The sequence below is a fragment of the Dreissena polymorpha genome, chromosome 15 (genome assembly GCF_020536995.1).
Source record: "Dreissena polymorpha isolate Duluth1 chromosome 15, UMN_Dpol_1.0, whole genome shotgun sequence".
In the NCBI taxonomy this organism is placed as follows: Eukaryota; Metazoa; Mollusca; class Bivalvia; order Myida; family Dreissenidae; genus Dreissena; species Dreissena polymorpha.
The window spans coordinates 28,630,956-28,657,604 of record NC_068369.1 but is presented as its reverse complement, the minus strand read 5'-3'; the positions used below and the strand labels follow the sequence as shown (position 1 = coordinate 28,657,604).

The 26,649-nt window shown below is 34.5% G+C and overlaps 2 protein-coding genes across 2 annotated transcripts in view; one reads left to right on the top strand and one right to left on the bottom strand.

Annotated features, from left to right (window-relative positions):
* Positions 1–20,845, bottom strand: part of LOC127861056 (zinc transporter 2-like) — a 38,764-nt gene extending 17,919 nt beyond the window's left edge. The window contains exons 1-2 of the mRNA XM_052399418.1: positions 20,135–20,845; positions 18,887–19,033 (exon numbers count right to left, since the gene is read on the bottom strand). Of these exons, the coding sequence (XP_052255378.1) occupies positions 18,887–19,033; positions 20,135–20,837 (850 nt within the window). The 5' untranslated portion in view covers positions 20,838–20,845. The remainder of the gene's footprint in view (positions 1–18,886; positions 19,034–20,134) is intronic.
* Positions 20,846–25,597: 4,752 nt separating this feature from the next.
* The window catches only part of LOC127861063 (fibropellin-1-like), a 24,186-nt gene continuing 23,134 nt past the window's right edge, over positions 25,598–26,649 (top strand). The window contains exon 1 of the mRNA XM_052399428.1: positions 25,598–25,715. The gene's annotated coding sequence lies outside the window, so the exon portion shown is untranslated. The remainder of the gene's footprint in view (positions 25,716–26,649) is intronic.

Below are 26,649 nucleotides of genomic sequence, written 5' to 3'. Positions count from 1 at the left end.
TAGAGATGCACAGGGAAACTAACAAAATGTTGCATTTAATTTACAAAAAAATAAAAAATAATTTTTTTTGGGGGGGTGGGGACCTTAAATTGGGATTTTTTTCAGACAGTCATTGTGAATTTTTTTTATGTTTTGTGTGTGTTCAATTTGGTGTCACAACTTATTTGATGTTCTGAAGTCAGGGGTTTCGCTGTCGATCGCCATTGGCGCCAATGGCGCTACATTTTTAAAAGTGGCTCCAATTTTTTAAAAGTGGCGAAAAAAAAAAAAAAGGTAAAATCCTATCCAAAAATGTACTGCGAAAGCACGCGACCTAGTATTCGCGGCCAGCGTCTGTCAGTTGTAAATATTGATTTACGACGATGTAAGGGACCTACAGTGCAGAGTGCACTGAAGCGTGTAAGTGTTACAAATTGTGTTTTTACTGCTATTGTCAAGTTTTATGGGGGTTATTATCGGATAATCGGCTCCTTTACGATTTTGAGCAATAAATTAAGTAACACGGTGACAAACTGTCACAACGATCAATTAATTATAATGATTATTAGGGCCGCTATTTCTTTAATCAAAACCTGGAATGGGGCAGGCAAAAGGCGAAAAGCATTTAATTTCTCCACAAAAACAAATAAAAACTTTCTGTTTAATAGTTTCATTATTATACTGTTCTGGGAAGGATATAATTTGATTCAGATGCCAACGACTTCTGAAATAAAAAATATATTATCACTCGATGTACTATATTTTGGATATGTTAAAATTTGGACATTTTAAGATGTGGACATTTGTGTTTATTTGTTGTTGATAGTTTGTAAAAAAAATGTTTTACAGTTATTTCAGGCAACTAGAATGGATGGTGGCAATTATCTGGGCCTTTCTGTCAGGAAATAGGCGTGAAAAACATTCATTTTATTGAACCTGGAAATCATCCACCACTAACAGAAAACGTTTTAACAACAGAAGCTGATGTATATCATGTCTTAACGACCAAATATAACTGTTTAACAATTTGAAGTGAGATGCTTTATTTTCTGATGTTTTATATTTCTTTAAGTTTTTCCCTTTCAAATGATTGGTGTGATTCTATGTTTATATAATAAATTTTGAAACATTTATGCAGCATACTGCTTAATACATTAATGTTAACTTTATTATTTTGGTTATCTGTGTTGTTAATCAAGTTGAAAAAAATGTTATTTATATACAAATAAAGCTTATTAAGACTTATGAAGGTATGACGTATGAAGGTACTTATTGTTTTTTTTATGTAATAACATACTTTTTAAAGTGATAATATAGTCAATGACATGAATGTAGAAAGGTTTCTTTAAATGATTGTTCTTATTAATAAGGTTGGAAAAACCGACAGTTTTCACGCCGCGAAAAAGTAGCGACAACTTTTTTTGAGCCAGTGAAACCCCTGTGAAGTGATATCTTCATCTGTTAAGATGTCTTTTGTTTACTTAGTTGGATTGTTTGCACTCAAAATATTTCAATCATAGCACGGCTTACCAGTAATACCGTAATTACTCTATGTTTTTGGACACTTAAAAATAATAAAGAAAATTCGTGTCCGAAAACTTCAATAAGAAAAATATTCACAAAATTTTGAGACATAAATAATGGACGAAAACTCGTGTGTCCGAAAATAAAGAGTCACGAAAAATAATTATTTTTGCTAAAAAAGGGGGTGTCCGAAAACTTAGAGTGCCGAAAACATAGAGTAATTACGGTAAGTGCGCTTACTTATGCCAGTAACTAACAACTGTCCTACTTGACTCTGAGGTAGGGGAAGATTGGCCGTAGAAAGGAATTTATGACCAATCTTCACAAGTTATGTGGCCGGGCATCGAACCCGCGATCTACGGGTTAGTAGTCCACTGCTCTACCAACTGAGCTAGCCGGACTTGTACTTTTTAATATCAATATACAAACCATTATAACATTGTTTTGTTATAATAGATACAGAAATGCAGTACATTTTATATAAAAAACTTTGTTTAAGCAAATATATAAAAACATGTGTGGATCTTTATCAAAGATAAGCATATGGTTAATATATACTGAAAACATCTACATTTTTGAATGTGTGCATTTCTTGTGTATTCTGAATAACAATTGATTACTACACACAGGTATATCATTTGAAATATAATGACTTCTGTATTAGCTGTACATATCAAATGTTATATTACAAACTGTTAAATAATTAAAAACGGCTGTGCCATACTTAAATCAATATAGTAGGTCATGTTATAAACAGTTATACACCTGGAACCCATCATAAAATACAGCAATAAAGTATGAAAAAGAGAGAACATTGGCCGTTCTGTTAGCTACTGATATTTCAATGGAAACAGCACGCAAAAATCCTCGAATATAACATCTTTCAATACGAAGAAAAGAAATGTTAACACCCGCCTTGATAATATTGTAAAGTGTAATTTACTTTCCAATGATTGGACATTTAGCCAAAGGACATAGAAGCCATCATCTACATTCCACTTTTCTCAAAACCCGCCATGCACACACTATTTTAAACCCAGATGCACAAGCTTACTGATTGCATGTTTACAAAGTTAAATCACTCTACACTCTTATTACATGTATATAATTCACCAGACACCTTATATTATTTCCTTATGAACACCCTCAGGGAGGGGGGGGGGGGGCGCGGCTTCTTATAGTTTATTAATGGTCATATTAATGGCAACTAGCTGTGAAGCTAATATTGCAAATGTTTTAGTTAAAAGAGTCATCTTATTAAAGCAAGAAGAAATTATGCATGGATTTGTTTAGCGGTGTGGTTATAATTTTGTATGGTAGGGGCATTCTTTACAGAATACACGTATATGGCAGTCACATGTATACAGCTGATCATAACAGATTCTAACACTGTGCACTTCTGTCATTAGAGTGTATCTAACAGTGCACTTCTGTCATTAGAGTGTATCTAAAAGTGCACTTTTGTCATTAAGAGTGTATCTAACAGTGCACTTCTGTCATTAGAGTGTATCTAACAGTGCACTTCTGTCATTAGAGTGTATCTAAAAGTGCACTTCTGTCATTAGAGTGTATCTAACAGTGCACTTCTGTCATTAAAGTGTATCTAACACTGCACTTATGTCATTAGAGTGTATCTAACAGTTCACTTCTGTCATTAGAGTGTATCTAACAGTGCACTTCTGTCATTAGAGTGTATCACCAAGAGGGACACGACAGCCTTAAAGTGGTCACATGAGTTGTTGGTACACCATTTATAGAAAACTTGATCTGATGACCTAGTTTTTGACCCAACTTGGCCAAGATTCCAACACTGATTTTGTCATGATAAATATTCTGATCAAGATAATGAGTCATGCATGTCTAACATTTCATCTGGTGACTAAATTTTTTGGCACTTTGGACATAGATGCAAACTTTGCCTTTCTCTTTAATATAAATTGTACAGATGCACATTTGCGGTTGAGGTATAAATGGGGTCTCTAAGTTATGACAAGGTTTTTGTACGATCTGACCAAAAGACCTAGTTTTTGAATGCACATGACCCAGTTTCCAACTCCGCATTGATATCCTCACCAAGTTCCATAAAGAATTGACTACAAATGAAGCCTATATGGTGATAACGAGCTAAAACTTGACTACATACATGAATGACATACTTTGCCAAGCATTATAGGCTGACCATAATAGCTCACCATACAGACAGTAAAAACAAACCAACTCGAAAACTGTTTGCTGCTCATCAGTATCTACATGTACATGTTGGCATAATGAAGCCTTTAAAACTTAAATCTAGTTAAGTAAGGAAGGTCTTAAATTAAATATAACTTTATAATGGACTACAAATGTGTCAATATACGTATCTAAGTGGTAAAAGGTTAACATATGTGTCTTGCACTGATAAAACCCGCCATCAAGTGGCTTTTTTACAGATTTTGGTATGCATTGAAATTTGTCTTTAAATGCTTTATATTGTTAAACATTGGATCTAAAAAGCTCCAGTAAAAAAAAGAATAAAACAAGGGCTGTTTGTTAAACATGCATGCCCCCCATATGGGCTCTCCGTTGTAGTGACAGCCATTGTGTAAATTTGTTTTTTGTCACTGTGACCTTGACCTTTGACCTAGTGACCTGAAAATCAATAGGGGTCATCTGCCAGTCATGATAAATGTACCAATGAAGTTTCATGATCCTAGCCATAAGCGTTCTTGAGTTATCATCTGGAAACCATTTTACTATTTCTGGTCACCGTGACCTTTGACCTAGTGACCTGAAAATCAATAGGGGTCATCTGCGCGTCATGATCAATCTACCTATCAAGTTTCATGATCCTAGAAATAAGCATTCTTCAGTTATCATCCGGACACCATTTTACTATATCGGGTCACCATGACCTTGACCTTTGACCTAGTGACCTCAAAATCGATAGGGGTCATCTGCGAGTCATGATCAATGTACCTATGAAGTTTCATGATCGTAGCCATTAGCGTTCTTGAGTTATCATCCGGAAACCATTTTACTATTTCTGGTCACCGTGACATTGACCTTTGATATAGTGACCTGAAAATCAATAGGGGACAACTGCGAGTCATAATCAATCTACCTATCAAGTTTCATGATCCTAGACATAAGCGTTCGTGAGCAATCATCCGGAAACCATTTAACTATTTCAGGTCACCGTGACCTTGACCTTTGACCTAGTGACCTGAAAATCAATAGGGGTCATCTGCGAGTCATGATCAATGTACCTTTAAAGTTTCATGATCCTAGGCATAAGCGTTCTTGAGTTATCATCCGGAAACCATTTTACTATTTCAGGTCACCGTGACCTTGACCTTTGACCTAGTGACCTGAAAATCAATAACGGTCATCTGCCAGCCATTATCAATCTACCTACGAAGTTTCATGATCCTAGGCATAAGCGTTCTTGAGTTATCATCAGGAAACCATTTTACTATTGCGGGACACTGTGACCTTGACCTTTGACCTAGTGACCTGAAAACCTATAGGGGTCATCTACGAGTCATGATCAATCTACCTATCAAGTTTCATGATCCTTGGCCTTAGCGTTCTTGAGTTATCATCCGGAAACCATTTTACTATTTCGGGTCACTGTGACCTTGACCTTTGACCTAGTGACCTGAAAATCAATAGGGGTCATCTGCTAGTCATGATCAATCTACCTATCAAGTTTCATGATCCTAGACCTTAGCGTTCTTGAGTTATCATCCGGAAACCATTTTACTATTTAGGGTCACCGTGACCTTGACGTTTGACCTAGTGACCTCAAAATCAATAGGGGTCATTTGCGAGTCATGATCAATGTCCCTATGAAGTTTCATGATCCTAGGCCCAAGCGTTCTTGAGTTATCATCCGGAAACCACCTGGTGGACGGACCAACATGTGCAAAGCAACCCCGGCGAAATGTTGTTCATGATTTCATGAACACTTCAAGCCAATCAAGAACTGTTCATGAACGGTTCTGAAAAAGTTCCTGAGCTTGGTTCATGAACTTTTGGACATGAACTGTTCTTAAGACATGTTCATGAACTGTTTATGAATTATTGTTGAACATTTCAAAGTTCATGAACAGTTCATCATCTAACCATAAATACTTAGTGATGAACATTTCATGCACAAGTATTTCTAATGACTTTTCTGAGACAGACTTTAAGGATCCATCATGAATAATTCATGAATTCCTTTGTGCTAGATGTTTCATACATATTTTTGAATGTAATATTGAAATGTCTAGCATACAAATCTTGTAGATTTGTGAAACCTGTGAAGTTAGTATGAATATGCATAGTACTTTCACCACTGTAAGTTAGAGTTCTTGACCTGTTCTAGAGAATTTTAAGAACATTTGTACAAGAACTGTTCAAGAACTGCCTTCAGGAACACTTCAATAACTTTTTAAGGACCTTTCCTGTTCTTGAATTATTCTTAAACTATTCTTGAACACTTTAAGAACTTTTTTGAACAACATGCTTCCTTCTGATGTTCTTAAACAGGTCTACACAATGTTTTTGAATGTATGATGGACTTTTTAAGAATCCAATATGTTCTTAAAAGGATCTGTCATTGTTCTTGGAAGACTTACAAGACAAGTTTAAGAACGTTTTAAGGACATCTTATTTCAAGAACAATTTAAGATGATATCAAGAACTCAATGTACATTGCATTGCTGTTTTTACAAAGAAAGAATATTGTGTGCAAAGGAAGTTGAAACGGAAGGCACATGGTTTATGTTATATTTGAAAATGTAAGTCTTTAATAAATTACCGGCTGAACTGATCAGCCATTGGTTCCATTTCAAGTTTTTTGGCACTGTGAGTGTAACCATTTCAGGGAGACCATTGATTAGTAAATGATTCTTGAACTGAAAATGAGACTATTCATAATCTTTTCAATACATGAATTATTTATGAACATATAGTGCAAAGTTGTATTATGAAATTTAAAGAGTATTATCAAACCACTTGTATCTCAGTTATAAGTGTTATATTTAAATTATTGTTATATGTTGCTATCAATATGTTAAGTGCTAATACAAGACTTGTTTCTTCTTACCCTGACCTGTTTGTTGAGCTTTAGTAACACTTATGATAACCTTTGCATAAATTGACAAATTCTTGTTCATGAATAGTTCATGAACACTTCATGCCAACTCAGTTCATGAACTCTTGACGAACTATGGTTCATGAACTATTCACTTACAGTTCGTGAACAGAAAATGAGCCATTGAAAAATAGAAGGAAAATGTTCATGAACTGTTCGTGAACAGCAAAACCCTGAAGAATTTTTCAAGAATTGTGTTGTTCATGAACTGTTCAAGAACGATTCATGCCATTGATGTTCATGAATAGTTCATGAACATTTCATGCCATAATGGTTCAAGAATAGTTCATGAACACTTCATGCCACATGGGTTCAAGAATAGTTCATGAACACTTCATGCCATAAGGGTTCAAGAATAGTTCATAAACACTTCATGCCATTAGGTTTCAAGAATATTTCATGAACACTTCATGCCATTAGTGTTCATGAACAGTTCATGAACTAAAATTTTAAGAACTTTTCACAGACGTGGCTCATTTTCTGTTCACGAACTATTCGTGAACAATTCATGAACTCAGTTCACGAACAGTTCATGAACTGTTCACGAATTATTCGTGAACTGCAGAACAACATTTTGCAGGGGAATATACCCCCTCTTCTTCGAAGGGGGGCATAATAAAAGAAAGAAAAGCAACCTTTAATTGGGCTCAAACCACTGACCCCTGGAGTAAAAGTCTATCACTGAGATCACTCTGCCATCGATGCTCATATAATGAGTGATGTATTTTATATTTTATATAAGTAATCCTCGTAGTACCTCAAAATATAACGACAACAACAGAACTCTACAAAAATAGTAAATCTTTCGGGTTGCAATGTGTTATAATTTTCAAGTTTTTATATTGTAAAAACATGCATATAAAGTATATTTTAGAACATGGTAAATGTTCAGTATTACTGTTTCCTCACAAATATTATAACTACAACGAAAATTTGCGAATCTGATTCATAATTTGCGAATCTGATTCATTATTTTTTAATTTTGTCAATTTACAAAAACGTGAAAATGCCCCTTTTATGAAAGTTAAAAATGTGTCGTCCCAGATAAGCCTATGCAGTCTGCACAGGCTAATCAGGAACAACACTTTGGGGGACAAGGCTCGTATGTAAATAACTGCAAGGTGTATGTTTGATATACACTTGGCTGAACATTGTCTTCAGGTAGAAAATGGCATTACAAATAGTGTGTAGACAGATGAAAAAACCAAAACACCTTTAATATTAATTCAGAAGTTATTTTAAATTAAAAACAAAAACAAACAAAAACTGTTGATTTGTTTTGAAAAGTACAATTTATGTATGGTTGGCAGTGGAACTAAACCGTGTCTCATAAGAAACACAAGATATTTTATTTAGCCTAACAGCTCAAAGACTAAGACATAAATTGATAATTTAAATTGGAACAAAAGTATTGCATTCAAAATAAGCTTATGTGCATGTACATAATTAGAGGTAAAAGCAGGAAATGACTTAAGTCGCTACACTTCCGTAGATTGCATCCAAAAGAAATTGAATAGATTTTTTAACCATGTTTCTTGAAAATCAAATTGTTTTTCTGGAATTTTTTATCATTTAAAGAAAAAATGCTTGTCTTGAGCATTGCTCACAATACTGCCTACACATTTCTTATTTTCCCCGAGACAGTAAAATGTCTGTGATCTTCTGTGCAGTAAAATGTTATCACATTCCCACTTATGCATTTTTGCCTGCAATATCATTACAACAATTATTAGGAATGCAAATGTTCTCGACATAATCGACTTCGAAAAAGACAAAGCAAAAAAGACCAGGGAAAGGTCTTAAAACTCACAAAAAAAGTATACATGCTGAGTAATTTATTGAGGCCAAGTAAGAAATCAACAATTTAAGATGGTGTCTCCCCTTTTTAGCATAAATGTGTTTGCTGTATTCTTTTATTTGATCAGATAGACGTGCACATTGTATCATGCATTATCAAGATCTCTGAAAACTCTAGGACAGAAAAAAACAGAAAAAGCTAAGAAAATTAGGAAAATGACATTTTAATCATGTGTAGTCATATACATGGCTTTTGTTAAGACACATATAGACAGAGCAGGGCTTTTTTCCTTCTTTAGCAAGGGCCTTAATAAAGGCCTATTCCCCCAAGAGTATAAGGCCCCTTCCCCAAAGAGAATTTCATTAACATGATACAATTGTCCCCAAATTCCAAGCTAAGTTTGGGTCATTTTTCCCCTTTTCTCAGTTTTGTCGATCACTTTCCCCCCAAAATGGAAGGCCAGACCCTTTCCCAAAATCAAGAAAAAAAGTCTTGCAAAGACTCAAAGTTGGCAATCCAAATCCTTTTTTATTTACGGTGTTTTTGTTGGAATTTCTACATAAATTCAGACATGGAACAAGCGCATAATCATTGTTAATGATAGTGTTTGGAAACCCAAGCACACTGGTATGGATCTCATGATTGGAAAACTTAGGCACAGGAACAAGCCCTGTTCTTAACGACCAGAGGAAAAGCCTGAGGTATAAATCAAAATAAAACCCATTCATTAAACTGAACGCAAAAGTGGACTACTAAAATTATGATGCAAAATAATTACAAATTACATATCAATGCATAAAATATCTTGTACATTTTTAATTTCACTTCCTTTTTCTTTATTTTTTTTTGAATTGCCACTGTTTTTTACCATTCTGGGAATGAGGGCTTTTTTATCCTTATTGGGAATTGCCAGGTCCATTTTTAGAATGGGAAAAATTGTGTTGTTTTGACTAAATAAATTGCAAAGTTGGAGTGTGTTTTTTCTAACAAATATAATGATGTACTTTATAGGGTTGGATAGGGAACTGAGCGAAATCATAATGTCACAATTTATACTCATTTTACTTTTGTTATATTGGGCATTTAATTGGCCCCAAATTTAACAAACAAAATCACCAATGATTGTTGAATGCCCAAAACAATTCATTCTCTTAACAGAACTTTGTCATAATAACTAACGATATAGAGGATATTTGTTCACATCAGTGTAAGATCGTTTGTTATTTCAGGAGTGATCATAGAAAATATATTTTCACGAGTGGCGCACATTTCCGTTCTAAAATATTTCATTATTTACGTAAACCATAAACATTTCTTGTAAACAGTCAAACAGTCGACTGAGCTGATCACCTTTGTAAAGCAGTCAAACGCTCAAATCAATATGCATTAAGCCGCCTCTTACATTTGACGTCAGAGTATACAGTGTGTCTACTGGTATTTAAATTGCAAATAACCTTCCTTCAATGATTTCACACAATAACAGTTTGTTAAATTGCCTGAAGCAGTTGATATGGTTTGATTAATAGTAAATGTAAGGCCAGTTAAAGCAAAAACAGTCCTGCAAAACAACTATGGATTAGGAATTTCAGTTATTGTCTGTACTAAAACATGTATATAAAGAAACAAAATAATACAGCCTGAGGCATGGGTGTTTTTATTCGCATATATTGTAATATACATGTACCAATGCACCCACACAAATTGATGTTATCATAACCAGGGCTATCCTTGGCTCAACATTTTTGATACATATAGCCAAATATTATAAGCTTTTAATGTCAGATTTTCTATAATTTTGGATATGTTATGGGGTTTAATATAGAATAGGTTGTAGCCAAATGGAAATTCATTTATATAATTTAAAATAATATTAATTTAAATAAACTTATTAAGCTGTTATTAGCTTTCTTGTAGTCATTGGCCAGGCCTTTTCTTGTAAGTTTTAGGGGGAAAAAAAGTCCAGGGATTTGGGAAAAACTAATTTCATATAACTCTTTATTATCATTCACTATTATAATAGGATTAGGAGAACCAAATCATATAAGTTATAGTTATATACTTTGTTAGATGTAATTAAAATAAAATTGAAATGAAACAATCATTAAACACTTTTTTTTCTAAAAAAAATAATTATTGTTTTGGAAATTTGGATTATGTTACAACTTTGGTTTGGGAATGAGTCCTTTTTAACTGACCCGCAGATAAGTAAGGAAAAGGCCTGTGGCACATTTGGCAAATGGCAGTGCATTATAGTTATCATAGCTGTTGAGCAAAAGTAAATACATGCAAATATGTTTTTTAGAGGAGACAAGTATCGTTGGAAACGATGGATGCTCCCTGATGATGCGCTTTGTCAATCTATGTGTTAAAAACCACCTAAAAAAATATATTATTAGCCATGGTGACCTTGACCTTGAACCCAGTGACCTCAAACCTCATCAAAAGGTAGAGGTCCATGCAAGGTACCTACATGCCAAATATGAAAGAGATCGGTAAAGTAGTGAAGGCCCTATGAGAAACTGTAACAAAAGCGTGACGGAAAATCTATTATTAGCCTCGGTGACCTTGACCTTGAACCCAGTGACCTCAAACCTCATCAAAAGGTAGAGGTCCATGCAAGGTACCTACATGCCAAATATGAAAGAGATCGGTAAAGTATTGAAGGCGCTATGAAAAACGGTAACAAAAGTGTGACGGAAAGAAGTAAGGAAGGAAGGAAGGAAGGAAGGACAAACTGGCAACTATATGCTCCACCGAAATTTTATTTCGGGGAGCATAAAAATCACATCTAAACAAGGCTATTGTCAAGCAATATGGTCCCCAGGCTACCGGCTCCACCATTGTCAGAAATTCCACCATTTTCAGATTATTATTTTTTGGTTGCCATAGTCACCACAATTTTTGACGTAGGAACAAAATGAAATGACGTGCATAATAATGTCCATATTGCCATTTATCCATGTTGCAAGTTTCATGAAAAAATATTAAGAACTTTTAAAGTTATCGCAGGATCCTGAAAAGTGTGACAGACAGACAGACTCACAGACAGACTCATGCACAGACGCAAAAAGCGCAAACCATTATAAAGTCCCCTCCAGTGAAACCAGTAGGGGACAATTATTAAAATGATAGCAGAATACATGTACCACATAAAAACAACATTTAATGAACACAATTAAGTTATATAAACTAAAGTTTGTATATAATCATTGTTTTTTATGCCCATATTCAAAATTTCTAAAGAAGATCTTCATTAACAGGGAGTTGCGCTATGTTGCCTGATTTTAGTAAAAATGTCATTATATTTATTAATTACCAAAACAATAAGTTTTGGACTAGTAATTAAGGGACTCATTAACAGATTTTAGTAAAATTTCCAAAAACATTACAAATATTTAGTTCCAAAACTTTAACATTTGGAATAATAAAAAAAAACATTTATAATTATAAAAGCATGAAAATTGATTGAATAGAAAACTCTGCCTCTCCTGAAGGCAGGACTCAGCATGTACAATGGCAGACATTTATCATGAATATTGGCCATATTTTTTTTGAAAATCAAAATTAAGATTATCCTGGATTTTGGGGTAATTTAATGGATAGGGTTGGAACATGTGTGTATCCAGCTATCAAAACGTATGGTACTTGTACATTTTACTTTATACATGTATTTATGTATTAATTTATATGTACATCATCGTACTACATGTACTAGTGTATTTATGTTGAAGTTTTTAATAAGAAAACTCTTTTAATTATTAGGATTTCATATCTAAGCTGTACAGTGAAATGAGATACTAGTAATTACATTTTTTTTATTGTGCAAGAGCAGTTTAACTGACAATTACATACATGACTTGTCACAACTGTTCCAGTTTAAAACACATTAAAAATAAATTATACTTTTTACTTATAGTACATGCTTAACTTGCACATAGAGAATACTAGGTTAGCGTTGAATACAGGAAAGTTTATGTTGCGAGGCTTAGAACGCCGGGAGCGCGAGCCTTGGCGAGCGCTTTCGGTGTTAACGCCGAGCGACATAAACTCTCTGTATTCAACGCTAACCTAGTATTCTATTTATCCCTTTTTTTTTTCAACGTGACATTTAATATAAATAGATCTAATAACCTTAACAATAATTTTAATTCATTCTTAAAAGTGCTTAAAATCTAACGAATGCAACCATGCGTAGTGATATACAATGTATTTGTTCTGGTACGCAAAATAGTCTTTAAAAAATTCACACAACAACTGTACAACGAGAAAAAACATCACCATATGCCTCGATTCAATTTTACGCACAGTGTTTTCATTATTATCTGAAACAACCGATTTTTTTAATAAAGCAACAGATTAGGCCGGGGGTCTAGGGGGCCGCCTAGGCCCCCCGTGGGTCCAGGGCAACGCCTGGTAGGGGGTTCAGGGGGGCGAAGCCCCCCGAGAAAAAAATGAATATGCAACTTTGGCTAATAGATATCAGTGCTCTGGCTGAAATTCATGATTGACAAAAAGGAAATAAGAGAAGAAAACAATATTATTTTTTTTATTAAAATTAAGTTTACCTGATGAGAACTTCACATTTTATTTACATCTCGCAAGAGACTAGTCAGAGTCACTATCACTGTAACTGGCACTGCTGCTAGAATCTGAATCATCCTCTAAATTAAATGTCTTAATAGCTGCTTTGATCTCTTCCCTCAATTCTTCCTGATCTAATAACATGACAGGGTCTGTTTGAACACAAGTGTCACTAGTAGAAGGAGTAGCTGAACCTATTTTCTTTTTCACTGACAAAGGTTCTGCTAATTTTTTTCTATTTTTAATACTGAGCCATTTCGAAACTGCCTGCTTAACAATGTCACCAGAATCCTCGCATCTTGGCCCATTTATAGTCACCTGTAACAAAGCTTCTAACATGTCATTGGATATTCTATTCCTGTGTATAGTTTTAATATTTTTTAAAGAACTTGCTCCTCTCTCCGGCCAGGCATTTGTGACAGGAAGTGAAGCTGCAACTTCAGCAATAAATGTTAACTTGGGGAAGAACTGCTTATAAATAGGGACAGATAGCAGTTGTATTAAACACCTCTCTGTGCTTGTCATCTTGGATGTAGAGTTATGTGGAAATTTTGGTTTTAAAATATCCCTAAGATGGTATTTCATTCCATTCCACTCTGTTTTAAGCTGATCAGACAATTCTTCTCCATTTTCTCCTCTGTAGAAATGTCTAGCAAGTATCTGTACTTCTCTATTACCATATTCCTTAAACTGTGCTGTATCATTTGGAATACCCTGGATATCAAAAATACTAAATGAGGTTATGATTTCTGAAGTATCAGTAAACCTTTGGTCAATATTGTTTTTCAAAGCAGCAATGTAATTTTTGAATAAAGACTGAATTTCATTCATGGCTTTTGAGTTCAAAGAGAGTTCAGCACTGATGTTATTAATTGAGTCTATATCACTTTGCAAAGCCGTAATTGGTGTTTCTTCTTGAAGAATACTATCAAGTTTGTCTTTTGCACTATTGACTTCAGGGATAATGGCAGAAAAATTGAAAGAGCTACTCTGGAAAACTCTTGACAGATGTGACAACACAGGAAGTATATGTCTCAGAATGTAAATAACACCAAGAAATTTTATGTTTCTTATTTTCTTAGAAAGTCCCAAAGCAATAGCATCTTCAGTTTTAGCAAGATCTAAAGTTTGTAATAAAGCTTCATAGTCATTGTAGACTGCTGTAACAGAAGAATCAAGACTTAACCACCTGGTCCTACAGGCTTTCTTCAAGCGTGAAGCAACTTTCTTAGATGCACCTTTACTCAAATTTAATCCTTTAAGTTCCATCTGTACCTTAAGATAACATGCCATTCTTTTGGGTGAGTTTTCAAAATAGTTCCACAACTGCCTTAGAACAAGTTCTACTTCTTTCACATACTTTATGCCTTCATTGCTGTCTGTACAAGAAAGGGCGAGTTTATGACATATACAGTGAACATTTATAAGAGTTGGGCACTTCTCTCTAAGTAATGTAGCAACCCCTCCTTTTTTCCCAACCATTACCGATGCGCCATCAGAGGAAAATCCTGTAAATTTACCAAGATCAAGCCCACTTGTGTTTATTGACTCAAGAAGAAGATCAGAGATGGCCTTGGCATTTGCTGAAGAATAATGTTCAAAAATGTTCTGACAAGAAAGAAATGATGTTTGCACACTGCCTAGCTCCTGATCAAAATACTGAATAAATGTAATCAAATGTTCTGTCACGCTAATATCTGATACTTCATCTGTCAGCAAACCATATGCTTGGGCCTTGTGAGCTTTCTCTATTACACTATCCTTGACTGTATCACCAAGTAACAGAAAAAAATCCCTTTGTGAACCAGCAGACTTGTGGTTAAAAAATCTTAAATTCTCATACTCAAAGACATTTTCAATCATATCTAACAATGGCAACAATTTCCTATTTGAAACAAAGTTTTTCATAAGAAAGTAAACAGTGGAAAAAACTTTTTCATATAAAGACGATTCAACATTCTTTTTGTGACACACTTCAGTATGAAAAATTGACAATTTCTGAACCATTTCTGTTTCAATGGCTGATTTGTGCATTTGAGAAGCAGCATGAACTTTAAGAGCATCCTCCAAGAATCTAGTAGCAGGTGTGGTAACAAAAACATCTCTTTTGTTTAATTTATGCTTTAAGTTATGCTTTTTACATAATATACAGTACATTCCCTGCCCCTCAACAAATGACAGCCACCAATAATCAGTTAACTTGCTATGATTAAACTTTTTTGGTGAAAGTCTTTTCTTTTCAGAGTCAGAAATATCGCTGCAGAAAGCTTGTTGACATAAATATCGACTGTGAACTTTGTTGGTACAACTTTCAAATAATGACTGTGTCAAAGTAAGACACTCATCATCAGTAAAAGGCTTGTGCTTTTCTTGACTCCCAGAATCTGATGATTTTTCCGAACTGGTAGGCTTATCCGTATCTGTCATATAACTCCCTGAAACTGTCAGCTGATCTATGTTGCTATCACTCCCTGAAACTGTCGGCTGATCTATGTTGCTCTGCAATGGTGTCACATCAACTGCCATTGCTTCACTAGTGTTTAGGTTCGCAGAACCATCATCTGAGCCTTCAAAAGATCAAAACAGATTAAATTGCCTTGAGCAGTTTTTTCATCATCATATTTTTTCATATCTTTTTTATTTTATTATCCATATCATTTTATTTGAAAATTTAGTGATCAAATTATATTATTAAATTATTTGAACAGATCACCTTCTATCATCATTATATGTTGAGTTTTTGGTACCTAAATATAAATTTACTCATAAAGCAAGAACAAAATCAAACTAATATTTACATTGTAGTAATTAATATGACAGGTCTAAGTACAGACAATTTATATGTTTCCCTTTGTATTAAATTTATTAAATGAAAATTGTCCTCTGCTCCATTACAATGGCAAACGAAGTCATAATTAATGTAAGAAGCTGTCAATCCTTACTTAATTTAAAACTAGATCTATATGACAAAAACACCCGCAACAAACAAACAACAACTTCAAACAAGGGTGATTGTGTCAAACTATAAACAGTTGAATACAATTCTGATAATGCGGAAAACTTACCCTCTTTTGAGCGATAAAACCATAACAACAAACGGCACTAAGAAAAGTCACAACAATCGTGAAAGAAGCCGATCTACAACAGCGAAAAAAAGATAACGAGAACCAAAACAAATATAACAGATAGTTATTGAACAATAACTAACAATATAAACAAACAGAAAAATCAACTGTGTCATTTTCTTTCTAACCAGATTTAGCTTTAAAGCCAAAGTCTAAAAGACTGAGTTTTCTTTTCTTGCCACCAGACTCCATGCTGAATTTGTACATCGGTTTCTGTTATAACGCTTCTGATTCGCTCTTTCGTTTTAGACCGACGAATCGTCAACGATGTTTTAATAAAAACCGCGCGGTGTGCAATATTTCTGTTAAAACACTTCTGATTAGCTCTTTCGTTTTAGACCAACGAATCGTCAACGATGTTTCATAAAAACGGTGCGGTGTGACACCACTAAATTTATTTCACTATCGGATAAAAAACAACCGATTTTTCGAGATTTTCAACCGATGATATGGATCGCCAATCGGTTAATAATGAAAACACTGTACGCAGCATGCACATTTTAATACATTACGATCGCGAAAGGAGGATTTTATTCATTTTATTTTCTAAAGAAAATGATCAAAATCAAATATGGCGGCGATTGCTCCTGACAAAATGATGTTGATGCCAACATACATGTACATGTAGATTTACACACAGAGTCGTTCTAAACATAAATTATCAAAAAACTTCTCGCCTTATTTGTTCATGCACGCTGCAGATTTTGATGGCGTCTTGATCTAGCCTTCACATCCTTTAGTTTGCAATCCAAACACAAGCTTATCCGTAAAAAATATATTAAGCTTTGAAACACTTGTTGCAAACAGGTTATTCTTACTGAATAGACTTTCTTTGATAAAATCACAAAGACAAAGTTTATTCATCAAAGAAAATACCCTTAAGTTTACTTACTTCCGAAAGCAAAACAATTAGAATAGACTACTGAACCAAAATACACACCCATCAGTATGCTCTACACACACAAATTCACATTAAAATATGCACGCTTATTCTGAAAATCAATAACACGAATAAGCTAGATCTACATTTAGATCTAAATCCTTCGTCTCACCGGTTCCATCCGAGGTAAGTAGTCCATAGAATATGCACTTTTTCATCAATTACATCCACGAATCAATACATAAACACGAAAAAATGCGAGTCTTCAATATTTTATTCCCAGACATCGCATACTTGTTTCGTGTACACCTAAAGATGACATCACACAAATGACGCAATAAGTATGTCATTTTATGACGCAATCAATCAGCTGATTCATTTTACGGATTGCGAAAAATTATGCCCCGCGACTAGATCTAAAGGTTGTAGGTTGTATTTATAATTTTAAAGCCAAAGTTTTTTCGACTCTAGAGGTTTCTTTCAAAAAATCATTCAGTGGTTGAATAATTTAAAAAGAAGTCCGTGCACGCAACAGGTATATCCCACAGTGTTGGAGACAGGCTAGTATATTCCATAAGGTGTTATACCGTCAATGTCGCGGTGAAAATGGAATAAAACTCTGTCTGCAAAACCTGGCGATGTTAATCAAAATTTAGCACTTATTTCTCTGAACAACTGGCAGCTATAAAACAGCATCCAATATGTGAGCACACATTTTTTGTTTAATATTCATTATGATGTGATTCGTTGTATTGGTGTAAAATAGAAGTATAATATAATACATTAAATTTGTTGTATTTCGCAATTTATATTTAAAACAACAACTAGCAACTAATATACATTGTACCTAACATGCCCAAATACTGAATATAAAGTGGGACTTTCAGATTGTATGACTGCAATGGATTTCCCAAAATGTGAGCAATTTAAGTCAGGTCTGCATACTTCTAAAAGCTATTCAGGTACTGTTGGCATTGCTGCCAGGATACTAAAATGATCTTTCATTTCACCGTTATAAATTTACCAATAGTCAGTATAGATTTAACAAAAACACTATATTGTCAGTTTTGTATATACATGTATAACGAAGAACTGGAAATGTTCAAGACTTCAAGTTATATGAATAAACTTTCTGTTCTGTTCTGTTCTATATTTCTGGCCAATATCAACAATAAATGATATTAAAAAATTCATGAAGATGATCATTAACCATTTTGTGAAGGTAAACAAATACATGCACCACGCACGGGACATCATAAAGTGAATTCAGGGTTTGACGTCAAATCGAGACATGAGTAACTCCATTTAAAATATGTCAAAAGTGTAATGCTATGTATCATGTGCATCAAGCCCTGTTCTTTATTGACCAAATTTCAACTTAATTATAATTGATCCAATTAATACGAACTATTTTATGAAAATCATGCAAAAAGAAAAGTAGATTAATGCGAAAAATAAACGCATTCAATTTGTTTACTGGCAAACAACATTTTTGTTTCGACAGATTATACATGCCTATTTAAACTTCAAGTGGTATTATTTACAGTACCAAAGGGCCTAAAAATAAGCAAAGTTTACATCAAGTGAATGCTTATAAATTAGCTAATTTGCTACATCATGTATTATGGCTGATAGGGATAACAACACTTTTACATGCTAGAGTTCTAATACTATGGGCCATTAATAAAACTGTACACAATCACTGGAATAAAAAAAAACAAAAAAACATATTAAGGTCTATCAGCAAACATATTCAAACTTTTATTTTTTAAGATTGGTATGAACACTGAAGAAGATATTAATAACAAGAACACAAAAATCCCCACAGAATTTTTAAAGTTTAAGCTTACCAGCACAGATTTTATAAAGTTTAAACTTACCAGCCCTATGATATCCAAAGGACATGTTTTTAGTGGCAGGTTTTCTTGCCCAGTACATGGCAAACAGGCTTATCAGGAAGCTGAACAGGTCACTGCCTAAATGAAGAACATCGGTGAACAATGCCAGGCTGTTGGAAAGAATACCACCTTGAAATAGAAAAGAAAACTTGCATTTATTGTGTTTGCATTCAGGGGTTTTTTGGTCCAATTAATAGCCGAAATTCGGCTATGTTCCCAATCCCCAAAAGTATACTTTTTTTTCCAAAATGTGGCAAAAAATTCTCAATTTCCAAAAAAAAAAAAAAACAATTATTTTTTTTTTAGAAAGAAGTGTCTATGAAATTTTATCTCAATTTTAATTCAATTACATCTTACAAAGTATTATATGATTTTGTTCTTTTAATTTGAATGATTATAAAAAGTTATATCAAATTTAGTATTTCCCTAATCAGTGGACTTTTTGTTTGGAATAAAAAAGGCTAATGAATTTATTTTCCCAATTTCATGAAAATGCCGATAAAATTCCCAATTCCAAAGCCTTGGGCTATCTTCCCAAAAAGTGGGAAAAAAACCTTGCATTAAATAATTTATTTGATCTATGCAGATTAAGCAGGTTCAAATGACAAGACAAGTTTACATTACCAATAACATGGAATTCGCATGAGGCAGAATCCTGGTTTTTAATGAATGCATTGTGCAATTATCTCCCTTTTGACAACTGCAAATTATCTGCCTTGAATCATTTGGATACAAATATTGTGGTTTATACCTAGAAGCTTATTCCATAATACATGTATACATTTGTACTCAGTGTTTTTTTTCACCATTTCGGAAATGGGTCCCTTTGGATTGAGATATCATAAATCTGGTGTTTTGACTTAATTGGGAAATAATTGTTTCTGTTGTTTTGGTCACAAATGCTTCAAAATTGAGAATAAGTGTTTTCAAAATTAAAAAGTACATTTACTACGGTTCTATTTAAAGAGCTGATAGGAACTAAATGTTCAGATCTAAAATAATTACTTTTTGTTGAAGCCTTTAATTGGGAATGTTAAGGTCCCATTTAGGAAAAATATATACTTTTTTCCATAGGGAATGGGGCTGAATACAGGATGGGAAAAAAACACTGACACTTGAACCCTTATAACAGATTCATACACAGCTAATACAAGTTACTTTAAATTCTTTGTAAAGAAAATTAATAGTATTTATAAATTTTAATGACTTCATGAGCAAGCAAACATTTACCTATAGTTTCACCGATCATAAACAAAATACACAATATTGACACAGCGATCAGTTGATTCCTTGCTGTCTTGTCTAGCGGATTTTTTATGGTGCCATCGTGACAATGCCACCCATTGTCGGAAGACGCGTCTTCACCAACTTCCAAATTGGAAGACAATAACTGAATCCGATTCATTTCGTTTTCTGCAAAATGTTCGTCAAGTTCTGCAAGTAGATCCGAATCCGACGACACGTGAGAAGTGTGTGAATTTCTCGAATGAGTTCTTACTGTCCGACTAACAGGTGCACCACCATTTTGAGATTTTAATAAATCAGGTACGCGAGTGTTGTCACTTAAGGTTCTATTCCTGTCACTATAGTCAGAATCAGCTGCATAACCATAGTTACTCGAATTTAAATGTTCATCCGATCCCAAAAATACCAGTCGTGGTGCAACATGTTTATTTTTCGTTATAACGCTCACGGCGTCAAATTCTGAAAGCCCACCATCTTCGTCATCACATTTTACCCCACCAATTTCGAATTCACCCGTACGTAATTGTTTGTCTGAATAAATATCCGCAGCCGGTTGACCGTAAAAATTGTCATCAATTACCCCGATTAAACCATACGTGTCAATATCCGGATTTTTTTCGTTTAAGAATTGACGTTGTGGATGCACTGAACTGTACGAATTCGCCATTTTGTTATGATCACGTGACATGTAATGTGATTTTGTCTAAAATGCGGACTTATTGGGTCTGTGAATATTTTCGTTGCTGTGGGGCAATGCTTTGAGTACAAACCTTATCTGAAATTAGATCGCACATATAATGATACACGTTAAATGTTCGTGACATTTAAAGATAAAATATTCAATGTTAAAATTTGACTCGAAATTTGAGTACAACACTTTCAAACTCAAAGTTAACAGACAGAGTGTATCAAAACAGTTCAAATACACAAATCATATTACACTTGGAGACGTTTCTAGTGTGCGTTTTCAGAGTTTATTTACAGGTCCTTCCCGCTCCTTCATGGAGTCATTATGGACCGACCTGAGACAATCAAAGACGCTCTTTCATCTCTCCGCGCGCTGCGCCGCCTTTATGACCACTCCTGCCTCTAGCCCCGGACCGGTTTCCACAGTGCGTTGAGTGTACTGAGTACCGGCGCCCCGGGTCCCTCATAAGGCCACCCCTCGATGTTCTGGGGCCGCCCAGACCCTGGTCCGCCCCGTATGTCACCTGCACTGGTAAGCTCGCTGTTACGCTGCTCCCGTCCCACTCCCGGCGAGTCTAGTGTGAAAGCCACACTATCTCTTCATCCCCTTGCATACAGATTGGTTTGGGGCCCCGACCCTCGAGTTCTGGTAGACAGCGTACACCCGTCGATTAACAGCGTGTAGCGCCGTTAAATGTCGCATCGGCCTTATATGTCGCAGGCTACGAGATTTGACGCAACCTTGACGATAAATGTCGCAATTAAGGAACGATTAATGTCGTAAATCCAACTGACGATATATGTCGCAACTTTAACAATAATTGTCGCAAAAATTTCAACTGTCGATATATGTCGCAACATAAACGATAAATGTCGCACACCTTTGTAAGTCATGTTAAAAATGAAAAGTTGAAGTAAATATGACTAAAACTTTAATGTCTGATCTAGATTACCCAACGAGGTTCTTTTGGCCGACTTCCTTTACAACGGTCAGTTTTTAGTAAGTATTTAAATAAAATTCCATTAAGTCTAATGCCCAGGGTTGCGAGAGAATTTACATATTTACCTTGCATACATAGAGTTAACTCTTACATTTTATGTAGCGTCATTTTAATATTCAGGGTTGCTCAAACGTTGGCGTTTAGTTATTTAACCACGATTTAAAGTGATTTTGGATAATTATCTTTATATCTTGAGGAAATATAGATTTTAATTATTAAATCTTCAAAGCAATTCGCATTATCTAGCTTACCAGGATCATATATTTTTTTAATTTTATAAAAGCTTGTATACAATATATTTTGCTAAAAAAAGACAATTAATCCCAATATTGTGCTATATATATACAGATATAAAGTCTATGATTTTTTGTTCGATTATTTATGCGTGAAAAAACGCATGGGTAATAATACACGTATTATAAAATCGTTACCAAATAAACTTGGTATAGAAGCGTGGCGCTTGTATGTAAGTGAAGTTATCAATGTATCCGATTGAGGTAATATACCGTTATTGAAGCATGTCCTTTAAATTGAAAAAAATGTTCAACTGATTCAACCGAGTCACCATATTTGGCTAAAATACCACTATTAAATATTTAGATACAGGTCACACATCCAATGTATTTGGTCACACATTCACTTTGTCGCTTTTATTATTTTGTTTAATGTCCTGCGCCCATATTTCAGTAGCCAAAAGTTCGAATCAAGACTTTTCTCGAACAATTGACTATCAAGTTCTTGTAGAGAACACAAACAACCACCACGCTGATAGTGACGTGCCGTCTGAATTCGTCACATGCACGTGGCCATTAATATACGTTAGACTTCGTTTTTTAATTTCAACGTTTAGTGCCAATGTTTCAGTTGCCAAAATTTTCACACAAAAGTTTTCCAACCATCAACTTATACGTGCTAGTAGAACACATGACAGCCACGTGACTTTTTCGTTTGGTTATTGAAACAAAGTCACTGTACGTGATTAGTCATCCGGCAACACTTTTTTATCTAGTGTTTAATGTAAATATTGCCCATGTGTCGGAGAGATCCTGGGCTAAAGACCAGCTCAAGTCCCTGCAAAGTTGGTGAACGTGACAGACCATTAAGCCAATTTGCTTACAGCGCAATTATTTATATGGTAACGTACAGCGACCAAATTGTATAATCCTTAGTCCCAACTAAGAAATTTCCCGGTCTATGGATGAACACGTACTTGAATAGAACACAAACACCTATAAAGCTTATATAGGCACACACCATCGGAATTCGTCACGTCTACACGATCATTAATCCAATATAGCGTTTTCATTGTTTTTATTTAACGTGCAGTGACCCTTTTTTAAGAGGCCAAAAGAAGCAACCGAGAGTATACGGACTATGGCCCTTTATTTGCTTGCACACTACCACAACATTATCGTTACAACTCAAGTTCCTTACCAGCTAGTCTTTACTGATCCGAGGCAAACTCCCAACGGCTACTTGCGATAGCCACTGCCATCACAAGAAATCTTTCCAGATCTGGCAGGATTTTTTGTTTAAGTATTTAAGTATTATTATGAAAAGTATTATTATTTAATTTTTTATTTTGAAAACAGTGTATAAGTTTAGGTTCATTACAAAGAAATACTTTAATTTTTAAAAGAAAAGTAAAATAACAACTGGTTGGTCGTTGATACTGTAAGACGCATTTATTGTACCACGTTGCTAGAATATCATCACGTGGCTATATAACGGTTATAACGGCAAGATTTGATATACAGCTATGCTCGGAAACAGTCAAATCTCCGCGCGGAGGTTGGATCCGCGGGGCTAATATCTGCAGTTCTTACTTTCGATAAAATTAGCTTTGGTTTGATATATTCGAAAAATAAACGTTTCGCGTGAGACCATTACGTGAAGAAGATAATACACGAATACACATGATTTAAAGTTTAACGTGGTAAAAATACACAGGTAAAATAAGTAATTAAATTAAACACCATAACATATATCATATTTCATTATTTTGCAAGTTATATTAATCTACCAGTGACATTATTTTAATCAATATGATGAAATAGTATCATTTTTACCAGGCACCTTGAACGTGATCTAGATTTTGGATACCTATATATACGGTTAAGGTCGGCCTTGGGTTGAATAAATGTAAACTATATTTTCTGTAACCTCATTAGTCAGTAATTATATCTGGTTTGCGCAAAGAACTTCACTTTATGGCATGTTAATTGGTTCGGGATAGGTGGGTTTGTTACGTGGAAATGTGTAATAATATGTATCTTTCTGTTTATATCTTTGGATTTCAGGTATTTTTAACCATTAAGACGCTGTGCCAATATAATTACGATAACATCTTTAAATGCTGATTATGTAACAAAATAACAACAAATTTACCATGTTTATTTGTAAGCTTATATAAATGATGCATGCGTGTCTGAATTAATCAGTTTTAAAGTCAGCAATACTTTAGGTCATCAAAATGTAAGTTTTTTTTTCTTGCATGTTTAATATGTGGAAAAAACAACAACATTTTTTTTGTATTGCCTTTTAGCAAATATTCATAAAATCATACTAAGTTAATAAAACATTTAACAGCATTTATCACTGCTCCTGTATGTACATGTACAGCATATTAATGTATGACCTTATCATCCGATATTTTTTCCGGACTGTTAATGATTTATTTGCGATTTTAAAATAACTTGACACAAATGATTACCATATGGAGAAAAACTTTTCGCACAAAAAGCCAGTGCCTTAAGCTCTCTGTGGTCAAAAGGAAACATAAAGATCAAAAACGAAAGAATGGCAATTCTACCAAAGGATTTAATCCCGTGACGAGTACGAGTTCAAATTCCAAAGGATCGGTAATCTAATAAAACAAAGTTACTGTGTACGGAGGACGATCTTTGGAACTGTTACTCACCAAATACTTTTATATTCACGAAAGTAAAAGAATAACTATCAGAAGGCTAAGTTCACTGATAAACGGTGATGAGGTATATTTCACTAGATTGATACTCTGCAGCGAGTCAATGATCGCAAAATAGAATACCGCTGCTTATATGTTAAGCATTAATTGAAGAGAACGATATTGAAAAAAATAAAAAGAACATATCAGTCTTCAGTCAGTTCATCAGTATGCCAGTACAAACTACGGCATATGACAGTGCGTCTGCAAAATAGTAATACAGTTACTAAGATAATAATACACGTACTACATTCATGTAACTAACACACAATATTCAATATAATTTTATCGTAATTTGTGTTGCTGTAATAATGTTAATGTTGTATCACATCTTACAACCTTGGCCAATCTTGAAAAACAGCAGTCCATGTTAGCACAATGAAATCAACAACTGGCTACTTGAGCAAAAGAATTATAGACTTTATTGGGCCAATATTGACCACAACTGACCATTTCGGACAATACTAACGTTAAAAACTGACAATTTTTTGTGGAACCCTACGTCAAGTATCTAGATCTAACCTTAAAGTTTTAGTCATTTTACTTCAACTTTTAATTTTTTCTTGACTTACAAAGGTGTGCGACATTTATCGTTAATGTTGCGACATATATCGGCAGTTGAAATTTCTGCGACATTTATCGTTAAAGTTGCGACATATGTCGTCAGTAGGATTTGCGACATTTATCGTTTTTTGCGACATTTATCGTCAACGTTGCGACAAATCTCGTAGCCTGCGACATATAACGGCGATGCGACATTTAACGGCGCTACACAGCGGTTGACTATACCGCTGTATCTTCCAGAAGACAGCGAACCTAGCAGTGAAGAAAACGTCCGGCTCGAGGGTGTCGGACTCAACTGGATTAGCAGAGCCGCCCGCAGAAGTTCCCTTCTATAAGGAAATATGTACAGGTGAGAAAATCTTTTGCGGGTGACTCTCGCCTCGGGCGCGACGCGCACGCTCCAGCTGCTTACCGAGGAAGACTTTTCTAACACATCACTTAATCATATCAATATAGCTCCCCTATTTTTGAAGGCTTGTGTTGAAATTTGGACCAAGATAATTCAACGCATATCTGATAATTCCTGAAAATTTAATTGAAATTGGAAAACAACAAAATATAAAACTTAACAAATTAAAAACGTCACTTCAAAAGTCAATTCGCAAACTCGTACAACGTTAAATAATTACAATGTGAAAAGTAAAACGCAAAACTTAAACGTCTCAATAACCGACCGGCTTGCAAGATGCTGATTGAGCCGTTGCGCTTTCTGAATACAGTATTCATACGAGCCATTTTTTTTCTTTAATTAATGTTTTGTTTGTCTTGTGTAAAAACTTACCTAGAATTAAAATTGAAATTAAATTGAAATAACATGTATATCGCCTTTTACTACACTTGGTGATTTGTGTAACGCACACACTTTTGAAACTTACATATCTCCGTAATAAGTAAATATTTTATTTAAAATTGCACGTGTGATCATTTGACTACAATATGTGCGAGCTAACGATAAAATCATTTATCCGTGACGATCGGACGCTTTAGAAAGTGGGGAAGGTAGCCTGTACAATGCAAAGTGCGCGATTGCGCTCCTGAATATTCATACGAGGTAGATTGTTTTGTAAATTAGTTATATATTTTCCTTGTGTAAGAACCCACCTAAAATATTAAATTGAAATAAAACTAGATTAAGTCGCGTTTCAACATTTCCACGTGCATAAATATGGAACCACACTACCCCACGTGCTAAAGCGTCCATCGTCACGGATGAATGATTTTATCGTGAGCTTGCATAGAATGTAGCCAAATGATCGTATGTAAAATTTTAAATTAATATCTTT